Source organism: Sorex fumeus, unplaced genomic scaffold, assembly GCF_029834395.1.
Source record: "Sorex fumeus unplaced genomic scaffold, SorFum_2.1 ptg000009l, whole genome shotgun sequence".
NCBI classification, from domain to species: Eukaryota; Metazoa; Chordata; class Mammalia; order Eulipotyphla; family Soricidae; genus Sorex; species Sorex fumeus.
Window position 1 is genome coordinate 12,194,159 of NW_026606066.1, and position 21,384 is coordinate 12,215,542.

The following is a 21,384-nucleotide window of genomic DNA, read 5'->3' on the forward strand; positions in this document are numbered from 1 at the left end:
GGAAACCAGAAAACTTAACAGGCAACCACCTTTGCCTACTTATTTTAACACTCTACATTATAGTTCTATATACGTGGTTAATTTCTTCAAGTTGTCCTATTCTCTCTCACCTTCAGTCCTTTGCACATGCTGTTTCCCCTTGCTTTCAATGCTTCTTATCTTCCAGACCACCTAACTCTGCTCCTATTGTTATTTGCTTTTATAGAACTGTGTTTCTCTCCTTTATTGTCAGAGTCATAAATTAGAACTATTTTCCTAACTGTACCCTCTGTAGTATGTAGGTTCCTAAAGAAAAGGTTTATGTTTGTTTTCCCTCACCAATACAATAAAATAAATGAATAAGTAAAAGACTATGTATTTGAGTACATTTTATCCTAATTTGCTTTTAATAATTATTGGTTGGATTACACCCAGTGGTGCTCAGGGTTTATTCCTGGCACTGTGCTGAGGAATCAGTTCTGGTTGTGCTTTGGTGCTAGATGCAGTAATAGGGATTGAACTGTGATCAGCAGCAAACAAGACAGGCTTTTTACCGCTATATAGTCTCTTCAGTTGCTTCATTTTCAAAAGGAGCAGAGGGTGCTTTTCTTTGGGGGGGGGGGCACATCTGGTGTACTTAGGGATTTCCTTGATCTATGCTCAGGGGACCATATGTGGCCACTGGGATAGAATCAGAGGAGGAGAGAGAGTGTAGTTTTTGTGGAAAAAATAAATTGTGCATGGAATTTAATTCATGCAAACAAACTAAATGGAATCAAGCAGTCACTAACATCAAGCATTCCTGTCAATCCATTGACTAAAAATGTGTACATCGACATGCAAGAGTAAATCTAAGTCACATACATACTTAGAATTTCTCTTTCTACAGCTCAGCTGTGCTAAGTTTCTTAGATGACTCACTTTTCTTCAAGTAATTGATGATGGAAGCCTTTTTCACTTTATTAGAAAAAATAATTAGAAGAGATATTAGAAAAATGCTTAACTTACAAAGATGAATAGTCAACTACTGGGATTTTTCCCTTTAGAAATAATCAATAAAGATTAGCCTAGGAAGCCAACGAGCAAGATGCAGTTCGACAGGGCAGGCTCTCAGATTTTCTCAAATCCCTGTCCTATTACCAGCTTCTCTAATGATATGATGAATCCACTTATCGTAAGTGCAATTGATAGATGAGAGAAGTTCCTATTTCCCTGTTAAAATAATAAAGGACAATTTGAAGTCACAGGAGTGAGAGTCCTCTGGGGCCTTTGAGTCATACTTCCTAGAAGGTGAAGCACCGTGTGTGTGTGTATGTGTTACACTAGGGCACCTTGAAGTCTTGCTCTGTAAATAGGTCACCTTCTCATGTGACCAAATCTTTAGTAATCAAATTCTCTGACTGATGTGAAAGATAAGCTGTGGAATTGTTATATTGTCGTGAAAATACTGACTGCATTAGAATAACCCAGGAGTTTTTCAAAATACTGATACCTAAATGTCAAGGAGATCAGTTAAAGAGCTTTAATATTTTTTTATTTTTTTTTAATAATTTATTTATTTATTGAATCACTGTGGGAAAAGTTACAGAGCTTTCGGGTTTAGGTCTCAGTCATGTAAATATCAAACACATTTCCCTTTACCAATACTTATTTTTAACCCCGAACCCCAATAGACCCCCACCTCCCCCCACCCCTCCCAATTCTTGTGAGGCAGATGAGTTCTAGTTAATACTCTATCCACTTTGACTAGATAGATTGTTTTGATAGAAGATGCACAATTATTGTTTAGAGTTTACGACCCACCCCCCAAAATCAGATATGCTGAAACAGCGTTGTGAAATGATTTGCTTTCTACAACTTGGTTTAAGGATAAAATGATGTCGCGGCCGCGCGGTTTTGAATTTCTGCTATTTTACTTATTGACCCTGGAAGAATTTCTATTAAAAGTTAGATAGTTAAGAGATTGGTTTCTGTGCCCTGGAGTCATGGCCGTGCCGGAGAGCCGCTCGTGGGGGGCAGCCGGCGACCTTGGTGGGGCGTGGGGGACGGCCCACAAAGCCCCTCTTCCCATGAGGTCCCCGCTGCTCCCGCCGAGCCCGTCTCAAACCGGCTGTCCACAAGGCTCCCGTGCGGCCGCCATCTTTCTTTCCAGAGAGGAGCGGGCGGGGCTTTTTTGATATTTTTAAAATCTAAATTCCAAATATTTGATTAGGGCAGAGAACTACTAATTTAAGTTTTAGTGATTAACATATTTTTTTAAAAGCCATCAGAGTTCCATATGGGTATTTTAGTCTATAGTTAGCTTCAGAAAACCCTTTTTTCTCTTATGAATATGTCTGTATTTTATCCATGCTCATTTCTATTCCTTTAAAAGGAAACACTCTCTTGCTTTTCTGCCTTAGATCTGCTCTATTCCACTTCCATGTATAAATACACACTATGTTTCCACAATAGGAAACATGAAACAGAAATAAGCTATGAAGAATAAAATATGTTTTGGAGAAAGATAATAGCTAAAGGCTGAAATAACCAAAAAAAAAAAAACCCATGCATTTCTAAGAGGTATTTCTCTAATTCTAAAGATTTGACCTATCATTAATTTCTTTAAAATACTTTCTTTTTTACATCAGAGAAACTATTATTAGTAACTAGAACAGTTTTGTTCAGGCTTTAGGGTTTGCTCACTGTTTTCATGATTTTAAGATGAGATAGGTAATCCTTTGTGCTTTTCCCTACAGGATGCACATGTTCTAACAGTTATGGAAAACTTTCATATGTAAGACTTAATTAAAAATGAACCAAGAACATAAATACATAAGCCTAAATATAAGTACCTAAAAATATAAGAGCTGAAATCATAAAGGTCTTGTAAGAAGGCACAAGTGGTAAATTTTTATGATGTTGAATTTGGGAATGTATCTTTAGACATGACATTAAAAGCATAAAAAAAGGAAAGTAAATTTGATTTTTTTTAAATGAAAAACTTTGGTTATCAAAGAACGGGTGGGACGGAAATTAAATGACAAGGTTCCACTTCAGTGTTAGTCCCTACAACTAAAGCAGAGGAACTAGATCCACTTCTGTTTGTCCTTTAAAATACCTTTACATGGTAATGGTATTTTGAACAGAGGCATAAATAGCCTGCTAGTATAAAATAGTAAATCAGGTCAACATTCAGGTGCTCAGTAATCAAAAGTTCTACTATCAGTACTCACAGAACTTTAAAAACAATGGGAAAACAAAGAAATTCAGTTTGTTCAGTAGATGGGAAGAAAAGTGTAGGCATGCCTTTCAATTCATTAGAGTTCTCAAGCCTGGTGGAGGAGGTGTTTTAAGGTGGAGGTCCTTAAAACAGGACCTTAAACCAACACTCTTTGTGAAGGCAATGAAACTTAAGTAATCACTGGAAGAGAAATTCAAGCAACTCAGACACAAATTGATTCAGACTATGAGAGAATCCTTATAAATGGAATTCAAGGAGCCAAAGAAAATAATAGCAAGCCACAGCAACAAAATTCTCAGTGCTAAGAGAGCCTGCCAGTAAAGCTGAAGACAAAATATAAGGTATCAACCCAAAGATGCAAAAGAAAAGAATAGTAAAAAATAGAAGTAAATGAAAGAGAGTTAATGGATAACAAAAAGAGGAATTATCATTACATCATAGGACAAAGACAAGGAAAAAGAAAAAGGGGAAGAACTACTGTGGAAAAGATAATAGCTCATAATTTTCCCAGTCTCTAGAGACAGGATTCTGAATACACTTAAGAGGTACAAACAGTACCAGAAAAAAATAGACTCAAAAAACATAGACTCAAACAGAACATAGTAATCAACCATGTTGCACAGTAAGAACCAAAGTGAGAAACTATTTAAAACATTGAGAGAAGGAAAACTTCAAATACAAAGGAAATAACATGAGATTACAACAGATCTCCCAGGTAATACCATGCAAGCAAGAAAATTATGAAATTGCATGCTCAAATTACTAAATAAAAAAATTCTTCAACCTAGAGTCCACTACCTTTAAAAGTTGTTACTTAGATTTAAGAGAGGAATGAAAACATTCAGACAAACATGAGTTGTTGATATTTGTTATAACTAAAACAACCTTGCAAGAATTACTGTAAGGCTACCTATGAAAAGAATATAGCCAATTGCAAAACAACCAAGTCCCATATTAAAAGATGACAACACAGTCCTTGTATATCAATAACAATGGAGTGGATTCCCACATATAAAAGCCTGGAGTGACAGAATGAATCGCTCCTGTTTTTACTGAAGTTGCCTGCTGCTACTTAAAGAAAAGACACTTGAATTCTTGAGATAAACATAAGTTCAGAGTGAAAGAAGAAAGATCAATTAGACAAGCTAATGTGAGGTGGGGTAAAGGCAGGGACAGCTCTATTTATGTCAGACCAAATAGCTTTAAAGCTAAACAAAGTAATGAGATAAGAATGGACATTATGTGCTGGTTAAGGAATCAGTAGAACAGGGGCCCTAATGATTATTGATATGATTAGGACAAATTTTATAAAGAAACAGCTCATAGAACTATAAAAAGCACATTGATAGAAATAATAGTGTGAGATATCAACACCTACTTTTGCTACTGGGTAGAGAAACTAGACAGAATACTGGTATAGAAAAAAGAACCCAAAATGAAAAATGGAAGAATTAAGATTAATAGAACTATACAGGGCTCTCCACTCTAAAAAAAGGCTGAATACATGTTCTTCTTTAGGGCATATGGAAGAATATCTGGGATAGACCACATAATACAAGCATAAATAAAGTCTCAAAAATAGAAATTTTATAAAGAATTTTCTCAGATCACAATTCTATTAAGTTTGAAATTAACCATAAAAAAGAAGATAGGGGAAGATTCAGAGTTATAGTACAGTGGGTAGAGCACTTGCTTTGCATACCAATGACCCTAGTTTGACCCCTAAGACCTCATATAGTTTCCCCAAGTCTGCCAGGAGTTATCCCTGATCACAAAACCTGGAGTAAGCCCTGAGGACTGCCTGGTGTAGCCCCCCCAAAAATACAAACAAAACTAAGGAAAAAAAGGAAAATAGGGGGGAAAATGCTAATACTTGGAAACTGAACAAAATATGATCAAATAACAACTGGGGCATAAATGAGATCAAAGAAGGAATAAAAATATTCATTGATAAGAAAGAGAATAAAAAAACCACTAGAACCTATGGGACACAGTAAGAACCTGGAAAAGAACAGTAGCTGAATCCCAAAACAAACAGAAGGAAAAAAAAAATCATAAAACTGTAGCATTAATTCATGATACTGAAACCAAGAAACCAATACAAGGGTTAGTGAAACTAGGAGCTGGTTCTCTAAAAGAATAATCAAGAAAACCATACTCTTAGAATCACATGAAAAAAATTAAAAACTCAAATAAATCAGGGGCTGGAGCAATAGCACAACGGGTAGGGCGTTTGCCTTGCATGCAGCCAACCCAGGTTCAATTTCTAGTATCCCATATGGTCCTCTGAGCACCGCCAGGGGTAATTCCTGAGTGCAGAGCCAGGGGTAGCCCCTGTGCATTGCCGGGTGTGACCCAAAGAGAAAAAACCCCAAATAAATCAGACTAGCTATGAAACTGGAGAAATTGCAACAGACTCCGCAATAACATAAAGGATCATAAAAGGTTACTCCAAACACCTCTATTCTGTCAAGCTGGGAGCCTAGCAAAGGACATTATTAGGAAGTCAGGGCCAGAAAGATAGTACATCAGATACTCTTACAGAGTCAATCCAAGTTTCATCCCCAGCATCCCACATAGTCCCCCAAACTCCTCCAAGAGTGATTCCTGAGCATCAAGCCAGGAGTAAGACTTGCGCACCACCAGGTAAGGACCATAAACTAAAACCAAAAACGTGGAGGTTTAACCTACAGAATGGAAGAAAATATTTTCAAAATATGTTATCTGATAGGAATTTTTATATCCCAAATATAGATAAACTCCTTCAAATTAACCCAATTAAAAATGGGGAAAAGACAGGAATAGACATTTTCTTTAAAACAATTTGACCAATAAATAAATAAAGTTCATCACTAGAAATTAGTTATTAGAGAAAAGCAAATCAAAACTGCAATGAAATAATACTACCTTATTGTAGTATGAGTATGAAAACAATAATAAAGAGAGAATATGATATTTCAAGGATGTGTAGAAATCAATACCATAAACTGTTGGGAGGGTTGTTAAATGGTTCAGCCCCTGTTGAAGAACAGTTTGTTGGTACCCTGAAATTTAAGCACAAAAGTACTACAAAATATATCAGTTCTACTCTCAGATAAATACTCAAAATAATTAAAAATAGGTTCTCTAATATATAAGTCTATGTTCATTGCAGATTTCTTTATAATAGTCCCAAATTAAAAGCAATGTGACCTCATTGATAGATGCCTGGGTACAATGAAATATTATGAAGCCATAAAAAATGTAATTGTAATGCATGTTATAACATGGCTTAACATTAAAAACAATAAATCATTCCCAAAAAAACTTATCACTCACAAACCAAAAATAATGTATGATTCTACAAATTCAAGGTATGTAAATCAAATTAATAGAAACAGAAAGTAGAATGATAGTTGCTAGGGATTTAGTGAGAGAGAGAAATGAGGAACTGTTTTTTAAAAATATTTTTTTAAATTAAATAACTGTGATTTACAAATTTATTGATAGTTGAGTATTAGACATTTATTTCAATACCAATCCCACCACTAGTGTCAACTTTTCTCTACCAGTGATTTTATAGTTCATTCCCTACCCCATTCCCACTTTACCCATACCGGCTTCCTTTACAGGCACATTACAAATAAAGGGATGTTTTTAAGGAGCTTAGTATTACACTTTTACAAAATAAAAAAAATGCCTGAAGATTCACAGCAATATGAATAGACCTAACACATAGAGATATTTAATTGCAAGCGATTTTGAGGGTATGTGGATTTTAACACAATTAAAAAATAATCAAATCAACACATGTAATGGGTGATTGATAAGGATGTGTAAAATCCAAATAGCCCCATCACAAATGAAGAGAAACAGCAAGCTTATGATGGACAATGCTCAGTTGATAAAACTGAATATGCTTGTGGAAAAAAAATCTGCTGTTCATGATGAAAGAGCCCTTTCTCTTAGCATATGAAATTATAACAAGATTGGGTTTTTAATTGTTGACAACTTTAACATTCATAATTTGGAATGCATTTTAATTAATTCCACTGAAAGTCTATAGTTATTTTAATTGATTCCACTGAAAGCCTACTCATAAAATATAAGTAGTGGAGAGAAGTCTAGGCCTCAACTGGAGACAGAATCAGAAATAATAAATCTGATCTACAATCTCACAGACAATTTAAAAAAAATTCAATTCTTCATGGAAGCATCAGCTTTTTGAGACTTAAGATGAAGATGACCAAGTGTTATTGGTTTGTCAATTCATAAAGTAATCAGACCTCTGGACCAGAGGGAGTTGATAGATCAACTGGGAAAAGGGTCCGGACACAGATCTGTTGGAAACACACACACTATGTTGCATTCTGTGGAACTTGGTCAAATAACCCAGTGAAGGACTGTGTCAGTCTTCAAAAACAAATAAAAGATAGTGTCAAGGCTGCTTCTAACAAAATCTTTGTATTCAAGAGGCTTATTCTTAATTTCTAAATTTTAAACCTTAAGTTAGATTCATCTTAAAACTTTTCAAATCTCTGCAGTTCTTGATTAAAAAAAAAAAAAGAAAGACCTTATGGACAACTCAGGATTTTTAAATCCACACTTGCCTTTGGATTGCTCTCTAAAATGAACATCTACAACAGAAAAACAAAGCAAATTTTGAAAACAGCTTACCTTAAAGTTAAAATAGAGCCATCCTTTGGGACAGGTTCCATGATGTTTTGGTGTAGTTTTCTTTTTCTCGTAGCCCCAGATCTCTTCTCGTTTACAGATACTAAACATAGTAACTGAACAATCTTCAATACCCCAGAGTCCTGGCAGGGAAAATAGGTTAAAAATGATTTAGAAGCAATGATGACTTTTTATAGGTGTTCTTATTAGTATTTTTCATGACTGCTATGGTTAATCATAATTTACTTTTTAAATCTAGAAGTTGGAATAAACTACTAATCATAGAGGTCTCTAGTAAAAGCAGCCAAATGAGCAACTTTCCAAATCAGCATTCCAAGAATGTCAAAATTTTGCATACACACATCCACACACACACACACACACACACAAAGTCAACAAAAACAAAGATGAAAAATGAATTTACCAACTGATTAAAATTTTAAGACATTTGACTTAGTTAGCCTAAGAATAATTTGTAGAGTGATTTTTTTTTTGTTTAAACTGTCACTGTCACGGTCCTCCCGTTGTTCATCGATTTGCTCAAGCGGACCCAGTAACGTCTCCATCGTCAGACTTTTTGTTACTGTGTTTGGCATATCGAATACATCACGGGTAGCTTGACAGGATTTGCCGTGTGGGCGAGATACTCTCAGTAGCTTGCCAGGCTCTCCGAGAGGGGCAGAGGAATCGAACTCGGGTCCGTCATGTTGGTCGCGTGCAAGGCAAATGCCCTACCCGCTGTGCTATCACTCCAGCCCTTTGTTTAAACAATTCAACATAAAGAGAACATAAAAAAGAAAAATTGTTATAAAACAATGCATGACCATTTCTACTTTAGAATTCTTTAGAAAATGTAATATTTTAGAAAATTAACCCTGAGACTTCTAAAAGAGAAGCACTCTTCAAAACTGACCCTTTAATAAAACAGGCACACATGGACATATCTTTAGTAAGATACATCCTAAAGCCTTCTAGAAGATAGCTTTTAATTTAGAAGAGCTGAATTTTCAGAGTAAAGGTTATAAAATACATTTCATTAGCATTTAAGTTATAAATTTTAAAATAGAACAGGGATGTATGTAAATTGTAAGGGCAAATTTGGTTTTCTAGTATGAGGGATAGGAGCCAAAATGATGTTGGCATTTTGAGAAGGGCTGGGATGCTATTTTCAATGCAGAGTAGCTGTTATTCTTCCAGAATCACAAAACAGCCTTTCTGTAGGCTGTTCTGACACCTGCTGGCAAAAGAGAGCTGATTAACCACTTTTTTTTTCAACTCCTTACTTCTCTATTCATGCTCTCATACCAAAAATTGCTTTTCATTTTTATCACTCTCCTCTCTTGAGGCACATGTTTGTTATAAACCTGTTACAGTTGAAATATAATTTCTTTATATTAGTGAGAGGAAGAGAGAGACAAATGTGGGTGAAGGGGGGGAGTCTGAATGAACAATCAACTCAAATAGCTCTGCACTGATAAACCTTGTTGGTATTGCTACTGTTTTTTTTTTTTCTTGCATATTGAATACGTCACGGGGAGTTTGCCAGGCTCTGCCATTAGGGCGAGATACTCTTGGTAGCTTGCCGGGCTCTCTGAGAAGGGCAGAGGAATCGAACATGGGTCGGCAATGCAAGGCAAATGCCTTACCCGCTGTGCTATCGCTCCAGCCTTAAGGCAATACTTTAAGAATAAAAATTATTTTCATAAACTTGAGTGAACAAAACAGTCTGGAAAAAAAGGGTGAACCTTATGTCAAAGACTGATTAGTTTGAACACATTCAACTGGAAAAACAAAAGAATCAACCAAACAAAACCATCTCACTGAATCAAAATTAAATTGTCAAAAAGAACTCTCAGAGGAGTAACCCCTAAGCACCACTGCCGGATGTGGCCCCAAACCAAGCCCCCCCAAAAGAATACTCAGACCTCCTAAAAAATATTTACTTGTACTCTAAATTCAAAATTGGATAAATAAAGTAACCTGTTGTGGTGGTTACCAAAGGTAGGGTGGATTATGGTTGAGAAATGGGTTAAAAAAAGTTAAGTGATCAATGTCCTCCTTGAAGTCTGTTTTCACAGTGATTCAATAAAAATAAATAAATTATATCTTTAAAAAGTCTAAAGGTACAAACTTTCCATTATAAAATGAACAAATCATGGGGACATAATAATAAGCAAGGTGAGTATAGTTAATAATACTTTACTTTTAAAATTTATTATATACATATATTTAAACAAAGCTGTTCATGATTGAATTTCAGTCATATAGTATTCCAAAACCCATTCTCCACCTGTTTACATTTCCCAACACCAGTGTTCCCAGGTTTCCTCCTATCAGCCCCCATCCCTGGCCCCCTGTCTGCCTCTATGGCAGGCATTTTTCTTCTCTCTCTCTCTCTCTGTCTCTCTCTGTTTCTGTCTCTGCCTCTCTCTCCCTTTTTGGGCACTGCGGCTGACAATATTGGTAATGAAAGGTTATCCAGAATACCCCTTACCTACTTTTAACTCTCAACTCTTGTCCAGTGTGATCATTCCCAGCTAATATTGTTATAGCGATCTCTTCTCTATCTTTCCTATGCTCAAATAATACTTTATTGCATGTTAGAAAATTGTTAATAGGATCTTAAAGCTCCTCATAAAAAAATGTTGGTATGTTCGGAGACAGAAGTTAACCAGACAAATTTTTGTAATCATTTTGGAATATATGCAAATATAAGTTCAGCATGTTTTTACCCTGAAACTAGTGTGATGCTATATTTCAATTATTTCTCAATTAAAAAAGTGACCTGTTTTTGATGAAATGAAGCCACATCTCTGGCTCTGATTATGCATAGCTTCTTTTCTTTCTTTGTCCCAATTCTGGTATATTACTGGTGATCCATCTGTCCAATGACTGGAAAAGAAAACATTTTAAGATTCATTCTCCAGCATCACTCTTGGAGTTCTGAGATACAGATTGAAAGTGAATTTTTAAATTAAATCTTTAAAAATTAAAAAAAAATTGCTCATGTTTAGTTAGGGAAATGAGAATTTATAAGTTAAAGATAATGACAAAAGGTGATTCAAGAAACTGATCACTGAGATCTAGTCTAATAATTCTGCAAATAAAATCTGTCAAACACAATTAAATGCAAATTAATCTAGGTCCATACCGAAGTTCATCATTGTTGCTTTCTTCTTTAAATCCGAGCCACCAATTTTCACCATTTTTGGATAACTGTTAAAAGGAAAAGAGGAAATGTCAGCATTTATTCTACTTATTTTCCCTTTTCACTATTAAGATTAATGGGGGTTGCTGTTAATAGCTTTCTATTCTCCATTATTTTAACCAATTATCTAAAGAAGTGTACACTAAGTCCTGGTATAATGAGAAAACCCAAAATTTCATTATTATAGAATATTCTTTATGTGCTCTGAGTCAAATACTTAACATAACTCAAGTTTCATACAGCATGCAATATATTTCTTACAATTTTCTTTATTCCTTAAAAGTTAAATTTATAATTTCCATAGTGTGGAGTGAATAAGTAATTCTATAAGTAAAATAAAATGTGTAATCTTTTTAAACTAAAATTTGGTGTTTTTACCCTTTCAGTGATTTATAGACGTTTGTTGTATTTGTTAAATATATCTAAAAATCAATCCAGGGCATGAAAATCATAAATGGGAAGATTTTGTATTTTATGTATTGATCTGATTCGTAAGTTTTTAAACCAAGTACTATCACTTTCCCACTAAAACAGAGACATAGTAAAAGATACAAGAATGCTGCAAAATTTCTATTTGACAATGAAAAAATATTCATTATATGAAGTATTAATTTAAACAATTATTTGCTACTAATACAATTACAATGAAATATAAAATTAAAACAGTGTGTGTGTGTTTGTGTGTGTGTATGTGCACACGCACCCAAATTATTAGACTAGAGGTAATACTTGACTTGTGCCCAAGAAATTGAAATTCCCTCTTTAATAATAAAAGAGGAAGAAGCAGTAAGATTTCTGAATAGACTCTAAATTAATGTACCTTAGTATATGTGTTTAGGCATTGATCCGATTGATAAGCTTTAAACCAAATACCAGCACTCTCCCACTGGAACAGAGGCATAGCAAAGGATATAAGAACACCTGCAAATTTTCTGATATTTGACAATGAAAAATTATGCTTATACAATGTATTAATTTACATGATTATTTGCTACTAATCTGATTACAGTAAAGGTAAAGGTAAAGGCCCTCCCGTTGATCGTCGATTTGCTCGAGCGGGCCCAGTAACGTCTCCATTGGAGACTTTGTTGTTACTGTGTCTGGCATATCGAATACTCTCGGTAGCTTGCCGGGCTCTCCAAGAGGGGCGGAGGAATCGAACTCGGGTCGGCCATGTTGGCTGCGTGTAAGGCGAACGCCCTACCCGCTGTGCTATAGCTCCAGCACAGTGGTAGGGCGTTCGCCTTACAAGCGGCCAACATGGCCGACCCGAGTTCGATTCCTCCGCCCCTCTCGGAGAGCCCGGCAAGCTACCGAGAGTATTCGATATGCCAGACACAGTAACAACAAAGTCTCCAATGGAGACGTTACTGGGCCCGCTCGAGCAAATCTGATTACAGTAATTAATTAATTTAATATTAATTAAATAAATATTAATTTAATTAATATTTTTAGTGTATCTGTTGAAAAGAAGCAACATTTTTATGTTGAAATCCTGTGAATTTGAAGGAACTGTATCTTTAAGTTTGTACTTTTTTCTGTTAAGAAATTGAAATGAATTTTAATTTTTTTGCATATGAATTTCAGGTCATCATATCATGTGCTGGACCAAAATAGCCTTCCTAAAATTCTAGTTTATAAACAGGTATTTTCACTTCATAAATAGCATAGCCGACTGCCATATCAGCAATCTGAGCATAATGCAAGATGGAGCAACTATAATTTTGGATCCCTACGGTGTTGTTTCATAGACGTGTTCTTACATGCTGAATTTAGAGTCCCATTGTCAGACTTTGGAATGGATCCATTGAGACTGACTGTGAACTCAGTGGGGAAACCACAACTTCATTCACTCTAAAGAGGTCTCATGGGTAACAATAATGGAAATCATGGCCTGATTGCTCACTGCCCCAATTAAGGACCTTTAAAGAGAAACTGTAACCACTGCATCTTAAGTAGCATATTTATTGCCACCTCAATTATAACATGGTAATCCTCCACATTGAACATCACACAACCTGTTGAGATATAGAACAGAATTTCACTAGATAGGCTAGAAAATTCCCAGCAATACAACTTACAAAGTCATTTAAAATCCCTCTGCTAACAGCAGAATCATAGCACAGCTTGTGGGGAGGATGTGTCTAAGAGCACAATGTCTTCTTTATATGAATATTGTAGTCCAAAATTTCCTCCCAAATGATGGTACCAACTCTATCTCTGTCATGAACAATGAATCTTCTCTCTTCACTTTTTTTTCTTACTTAATTCACTCATTCTAGCTTTCCCAAAGGTTGGAAACCAGTAAGGATGATGAAATAAATATCTCCAGTAGGAAGGTAAGGTAAGCACACCTCAGATTTAGCAGTTTGTCATAGCTAGCTGTGATTTCAACTGCCTTATCTGTAAATGTACTAATGAGAGCCATTCCAGAGAGTCTTTTTTTTCTCTCTTTTTGGGTCACACCCAGCAATGTCAGGGGTTACTCCTAACTGTGCAATCAGGAATTACTCCTGGCGGTGCTTGGGTGACCATATTGGGTGACCATATGGGATGCTGGGAATCAAATCTGGGTAGTCCGCATGCAAGGCAAACGCCCTACCTGCTATGCTATTGCTCCAGCCCCTCCACAGAACCTTTTCAAAAGATTAAAAAAGCGTGAACTTAGTATAGTGTTTGACACTGTTAATATAAATAGGGGCCAAAAATCAGTGATTTGGGGGGACATGCATTTTGTCATCTGTACGGGTTGGTTTTCAGCTATTCCCTGATCTTGAAAGAATCACTGGGGATATGAAGAGTGACTGGCAACAAATGAAACAAATGTTTCTGACATCATGATATGTATTTTGCTGATATTTGTTATTGATATTTGTTATTTTAATTTGAGCATTCCAGTTGTAGGAGAGTGAGAGTGACAACTGCATAAGCCACCTGGTTCTAGTGGTTCAAATGGTTAGTCCATTATTGGGTCTCTGTGGGACTTTGAAGTTGTCAACCGAACTCCTATTTTTCAGTTTTTTCACCAAACTTAGGAGTTGATATGACTGAGCCTCATGGGTCATAAGTGCCTTAAACAGAATGACCGAATCCCCATGAACTGTAAGGGAAGACATTTTTCCAAAGTCATGATACTTTACCACAAAACTTTATTTTAATAGCTGACTTTAAAGATTTGAATAGATGGTTAGAGGTAGAGCTAGAAAGGTTTCCCAGAATCATAAAACAATGTCAAATTATGGCCAAAGGAACAAGGCCTTTTATTACTTTCAAATATTTCCTAGAGAAAATTGGGAGTTGTTTTCCCACCATGGTGTCCCTTTTATATTGCCACTCCCTTAATTTTTACATACCATATTATATTATTTTCAGCTTTTAAAAAACATTTTTGTGTCTTCAACAAATATCACAGTGCTGGCACGTAGTTAATGCTCAATAAATACTCACTGGAAAAATATACAGAAAAAAAAACTATTTCTAAACTGTTGTTTCCTGAAAGTCTGTCAGATTATGCATATTCCTCTCTGATTATCCAAGTTCTCAAAGGATTCAGCCTAGCCTTTTACCATTTAACTGGAACTGTAAAACCATTACTCACTACATTTTGCATATTGATACAACCCACAATTATTGTGATCTGGCAAGTAAAATTTGAAAATTGAATACAACTGTGCACTGCCAGGTACTTTTTATATCCTAGTTGTGTCTCATTTTCCTGCATGGCATTTATCCATTTGCCTTTTTTTCTGATATATCATGTAATTATGTTGGCTATGGTGTTTCTCCCCAGATTGAACTATGAGCCACTGGATGGTAGAAATTTTGGTACATTTTTAAGTAGTGTACAGCTCTATACCCTAGAGTAGTCTCTAAGTAAATGTATTGAATAAACAATGAAAATTACAAAAACAACAAAATTTGATGTACCTTTGTTCTTAAGAGAAAAGAGAAAAAAGTGAAGTGACTGACATAGTACACCTATTTCCACTATTTTATCTTAATCTCTATAGCCCTCAAGCTGCTTATTTATTTATTTATGTATGTATTTATGTATTTATTCCTCAAGCCAATTTCAAATATTTTAAGGAAATGAAAAAATGCCTGGTGTCAACTTAAAAAATCAGAGACAGAATTCTTATGGTTAATTGTACTCAAGTTACCGCTCTTATTTTGCTGAGGATGAATTCTTGCTCATGTGCTGAATTAATTGTGAGAAGTTCACTTCCTGTCCAGCGACAGGCAAACATAACATTGTCCCACTTTACTGGGTAGGTATAAAAAAGGTACTCTGCATTATGATGAAAGAGCCAGGGTCCATCTGAAAGAAAAAGAAATAAAACAAATTTTGCCAATAATATTAAACAGTATGATATAGACTGAAACATTATATTGTTAAAATCCTGAAGTTGTAATTTGGTCTGTCAACAGCTTTAAATATATGTGTATTTACTCATGTATATGTATATGTGACATATGTATATATATGTGTGTGTATATATATATACAGGTATATAAGCCTGTATATATATATATGTATATATATATATATATATATATATACATATATATATATACAGGAGGGCTGGAGTGATAGCACAGCGGGTAGGACGTTCGCCTTGCATGCAGCTGACCCGGTCGGCCCAGGTTCCTCCGGCCCTCTCTGAGATACCGGCAAGCTACTGAGAGTATCTCGCCCTCATGGAAAAGCCTGGCAAGCTACCCGTGACGTATTCCATATTCCAAACACAGTAACAACAAGTCTCACAATGGAGATGCTACTGAGCCTGCTCAAGCAAATCAATGAACAACTGGAGGACTATAGTGCATATATATATATATATATATATATATATATATATATATATATCTGTATATATAAATATATATATCTGTATATATATCACAAGGATGAATATATAATTTAATTATTTTCCTTAGTTTATCTCAAGTAAGATAGTTTGTGTTTAAAGATCTGGGAAAGGTTTATGTGTTACAATGTGTCATGGAACTGTTGTTATGGTATTGTTATAATGCTAGTCTTTATAGCTAATGAAATGCATCGCTATTGTGTTAACAAATGAATTCTAGAATAACAGAAAAGAAATGGTGTATTGAAGGTGCAAGAAATGTGAAGTGGAGTAAGGAAAGCCTCTTTAACAAATTGTGCTGGCATCACTGGACGGCTACATGCAAAAAAATGGGCTCAGAACTCTGCCTAACACCATGTACAAAGGTAAGATCAAAATGGATTAAAGACCTCAACATCAGACCAGAAACCATAAGATACATTGAAGACAAAGTTGGCAAAACCCTCCATGACATTGAGGCTAATGGTATGTTCAAAGATGACACGCCACTGGCTGAGCAAGTGAAAACAGAGATAGATAAATGGGACTATCTTAAACTAAGAAGCTTCTGTACCTCCAAAGAAACAGTGACCAAAATACAAAGACGGCCTACAGAATGGGAAAGAATATTCGCCGAATACACATCTGACAAGGGATTGATATCAAGGATATACAAAATACTGGTTGAACTCCAAAAGAAGAAAACATCCAACCCCATCAAAAAGTGGGGCAATGAAATGAACAGAAACTTTCTCAAAGAAGAAATCCGAATGGCAAAAAAGCACATGAGAAAATGCTCTACATCATTAATTATCAGGGAGATGCAGATCAAAACCACAATGAGATACCATCTCACACCTCAGAGACTGGCCCACATTCAAAAGAACAAAAGCAACCGTTGCTGGCGCGGATGTGGCGAGAAAGGGACACTCCTTCACTGTTGGTGGGAATGTCCACTGGTTCAGCCCTTCTGGAAAACAGTATGGACGTTCCTCAAAAAATTAGAAATTGAGCTCCCATTTGACCCAGCGATACCACTCCTGGGAATATATCCCAGAGAGGCAAAAACGTGTAGCCGAAGTGACATCTGCACTTGTTTGTTCATTGCAGCACTCTTTACAGTAGCCAGAAACTGGAAGAAACCTGAGTGCCCAAGAACAGATGACTGGTTAAAGAAACTTTGGTACATCTACACAATGGAGTACTATGTGGCTCTTAGAAAAGATGAAGTCATGAACTTTACATACAAGTGGTACAATATGGAAAGTATCATGCTAAGCGAAATGAGTCAGAAAGAGAGGGATAGACATAGAAAGATTGCATTCATCTGGGGGATATAAAATAATAAAATATGAGATTAATACCCAAGAATAGCTGAGAGCAACACCAGGAGAATTACTCCATAACTTAGAGGCCAGCTGGGTATTCTAGGGGAAAGGACAATTCAGATAGAAAGGGGAACACCAAGTGGAGGGTGTTTGGAGGATCCTCCCAGGAGGGGAGATGCAGGTTGAAAGTAGACTGGACTGAACATGTTCGCCACTCAATGCCTCTTTGGCTGATCACAGCGCCCAGGAGGAGAGAGAGAACAGGGGGGAATGCCCTGCCACAGTGGCAGGGGGGATGGGGGGATGGGAGGATGGGGGGAGAGGGATATTATCCTGGTGGTGGAAAATGGGCACTGGTGGAGGGATGGGTATTTGATCGGGGTATGACCGAGATCCAAGCACAAAAATTTGTAAATCTACAACTGTACCTCATGTCGTTTCACTAATAAAAAAGAAAAAAAAAAGAAATGGTGTATTGAAGGGATATAAAAATGCAATAATTGCCCATAAAAAGTGCAATATATATAAATATAAATATATATTTTTAGTTCTTACCATTCTGGTACCAGGATGGAATACTGGGTTTCACATCTGCAAAGCAAAAAGCAAATCATGGAGTTAAATTTTTTTGTAATCTCCATATCGGTTCAGCTCTTATTGCTGTCTATTGTACCTTGCCTTTTACAAAAATCATTTAAAAAGCTGGTACTTTGTGCTATTTGGAATGTAATTAGTTCCTAGAGAGGAGACTCAAGCTTACAGACTTCTCTGGTTACAAGGGATGTGAATTCAAGCACTTATTGTGTGCCACACACTGTGATAGTTACTTTCACTTCTAATTTTATAGCTGACTTTGTTTGTTCACAATGTCACAGGCACATTTCCTTTAGATTTTACTTGCAAAAACCATCATTCCACATTACTATCAAGTTTTCCTTATATCCTATTACTTAATTGAGCACACCGCACTATTGAACACCATAATTTCCTATGTTATCATCTATACCTTCAAATAGAACGAAGGCTGCTAGGACTGTGATATACGGTGCTTAAATTTTATTGTTTTATTTGTTTGTTATTTGGGGGGCACGTGTGGCAGTTTTCAGGGCTTACTCCTGGATCTTCCCTCAGGGATTACTCATGGTGGGAGCTCTCTGGGCAGATGCCAGGAATAAAACCTGGGTTGGCATGGCAAGTGCCCTATCTGCTCTAGCTGCAAGTGGTGCTTAAAATTTAGATATACCTGTCTCTCTCTTTGGAAAAATTCTAATAATGATTGGAAGACAAACACAAGTGAAAATCTTACTAAATTTTTACCTCTTGGAAGTTTACATATCCATTCACGTTTGGAACCACAATGCATGGGCAGCAGTGTTTTATTTGCCTTATAAATAGCACAATTTCTTGCATCTTCTTCAAAATAAGTATTGTCTAAAAATGAAGAAACAACCTGCAGCAGATGAAGTTTGTTATTCCTCAAAAGTGATAATCCGGAGAACGTTTTATTTTTATCTTATTTTTTTACTTTTCAGGTCACACCTGGCGATGCTCAGGGGTTACTTCTGGCTTTGCACTCAGGAATCACTCCTGGCAGTGCTCAGGAGACCATATGGGATGCTGGGAATCGAACCTGGGTCGGCCGCGTGCGAGGCAAATGCCCTACCCACTGTGCTATCACTCCAGCCCCCAGAGAACGTTTTAAAAGATTCAAAATACAGCCCTGTAATCACAGGGCATTCTGAAAGAAGCTGCAGGTGTTTGAATGTGGTTCCAATCCTTTAAAAACATGCTATTTTATTTAAAAGATGGGGAGAGTGAGTTTCACTGCTTTGTTCTCCCAAAGGAACAAGTCAGATCCAAGTCAGACTTCACATTTTTTCCCTTACTTGGCCTAGAGGAACTTCTAAAAGGCTTAGGAATATGTCAGATCTGGAAGTCACCTTTGATGTTGGTGACTTTAACATCTACACTAAACTTTTAGTCTCTAATAACTAAATTCAAAGTCATCACTAGAATAAATCAGGAAATTACCCACCATATGAATGATCACATAGTGGAGATATTAATTTGTCAAGTACAATGATTTAATAACTATCTGTTAGAAGATAGAGAAGGTAGCAAATAAAACTGGGGTAAAAACATTTTTAAAAAGGGTGTTTTAGGTGCATATGCTGCCCGAGCCCATGTGCTGCTTGTGCCTACGTGGCGGAGCACATGTGGTGCCCAAGCACATGTGTCACCCTCATCTCCCCTCCTGAGATGTGTACTTTCATTCTTTCGTTTCTAATGCTAGGATGTGTCTAGGGGCTCTCTCCACTCTTGGAGAAGCCTGTGTTCTCTCTTGAGTACGTTTCTCTCTCTCTCTCTCTCTCTCTCTCTCTCTCTCTCTCTCTCCCCCCCCCCGCACCTAAAAATCCTCCAAATAAAATCTATTTGTTTCAAAAAAAAGGGTGTTTTAAACAAATTATGTCATTTTTTAAACATGTGCACAATCATTCAACAATTCACCCAAATTAGGTATCTATAAACTCCAGTTAAAAAAGAGTAAAGGGAGTTTGATTATTATTTTTTTCCCAAAGGGCAATGGTGGGAAATGCAATGATCCATGGTCTTATTTCATTTATTCTGAAGCACAATTCCATTCTTCTGAACTAAGTTTCTTCCAACAAGTGGAGTTCCTTTTCCTTTCTATTCTACTTTTCAATAAGCTTTTCTACTTTCAAAAGTAAAAACCAAACCTTTCTATTCTTGTTTTATTAGTGATGAGCTTGTTTCAGCAAAAGAAAATGAAGCACTGAATCATCTAAATTTTTATTACTATTATTATTTTTTTCCTTTTTTGGTCACACCCGGCAATGCACAGGGGTTACTCCTGGCTCTGCACTCAGGAATTACTCCTTGTGGTGCTCAGGGGAACATTTGAGATGCTGGAACTCGAACCCAGGTTGGCCGCGTGCAAGGCAAACGCCCTACCCACTGTGCTATCACTTCAGCCCCTAATTTAAATTTTTATGTGCCATACTGACACTAAACAACCACTGTGCCATATGGTGGTTGCCTTCTAGAGCAGTGGTCATCAACCAGCAGTAAACATATTGGTGCAGGGCTGCAGGTGTATGAAATATGAAAATCACTACAGTGCTGGTCTGCAGGTGTAAATGGTTGCAAATGGGGGGGGGGGAGAACCCTCTACAGTGCTTTTGTTTTCTAGATCTAAATTTATTCATAAGCAAAATAGAAGGGCTTGGTGATTTCTGAGAATTTTTTCCGTCTACTCTCTGGTCCTGATGATTTTTTCCAAAGAAGCAACACTGTTGTAGAAATATTTAAATAAAGTGTTATGCATGAAACCCTATCAGTAACAGTATAGTAAACCACAATGCAAGAACTTGTATTAAAACAAAAGCCTCTCTAGAGACAGACTGGTGATGGGAAGCAAATAAAAGGCTGGTGGAGGAAAGTGGACAATGGGGAAGGGATTGGTGTTGAAACACTGTATGCCTGAAATCAAGTCATAAATAATTTTGTGATTTCATGGTGACTAAAATTTAAAAAACAAACAACAAAGAACTAGCATGCCTTGCTATTTGGGTTCCCACTTTAAGTATATTATTTCCCACAGATCTCTTCTTTACTACCAATTTTAACACCATCTATTAAGTGGGTAGAAACATTCCTGTTCTCTATTACTCTTTACTGTTTCAAACTTCGATAGTGCATAACTTGTCCAGCAGGAGACATTCTAACATTATGACTTTAGAGGTAGAAAATCTATGTATAAATCCTGTTTCTACTATTTTAGGCAAATGACTCAATCATCCTAATACCCAATGCAGTAAATCATTTGTGAGGATAGTATGAGATAATGCAGAAATGCACTCAGCTCCATGCACTTGGTAGTTAATTTGGGCTCAAAAATAGAAGCTACGTTAAGTCCTCTCTGCAGGGCCTCCCTGTCCTCCTGGTGTACGGGTGCAGAAGTGCTCAGATTGTGCCTGTGTCCTGCGAGGGATCACTTTTCAATCTCAGACACCACGTCTATCATCCCTATTCCCAGTGCCCCATCATCTTGGAGAAGTCAGAGTGCCTCACTGCACCTGAAACATAATGTAATAAAGAGTTCTCTTTTCTTCACAGAGATTTTGG

The 21,384-nt window shown here is 36.5% G+C and overlaps 1 protein-coding gene across 1 annotated transcript in view; it reads right to left on the minus strand.

Moving 5' to 3' along the window:
* PLA2R1 (phospholipase A2 receptor 1) overlaps positions 1–21,384 on the minus strand; it is a 153,907-nt gene that overhangs the window by 18,968 nt on the left and 113,555 nt on the right. Inside the window, exons 17-22 of the mRNA XM_056110442.1 lie at positions 18,556–18,688; positions 17,794–17,829; positions 15,224–15,381; positions 11,007–11,071; positions 10,641–10,747; positions 7,859–7,998 (exon numbers count right to left, since the gene is read on the minus strand). Of these exons, the coding sequence (XP_055966417.1) occupies positions 7,859–7,998; positions 10,641–10,747; positions 11,007–11,071; positions 15,224–15,381; positions 17,794–17,829; positions 18,556–18,688 (639 nt within the window). The remainder of the gene's footprint in view (positions 1–7,858; positions 7,999–10,640; positions 10,748–11,006; positions 11,072–15,223; positions 15,382–17,793; positions 17,830–18,555; positions 18,689–21,384) is intronic.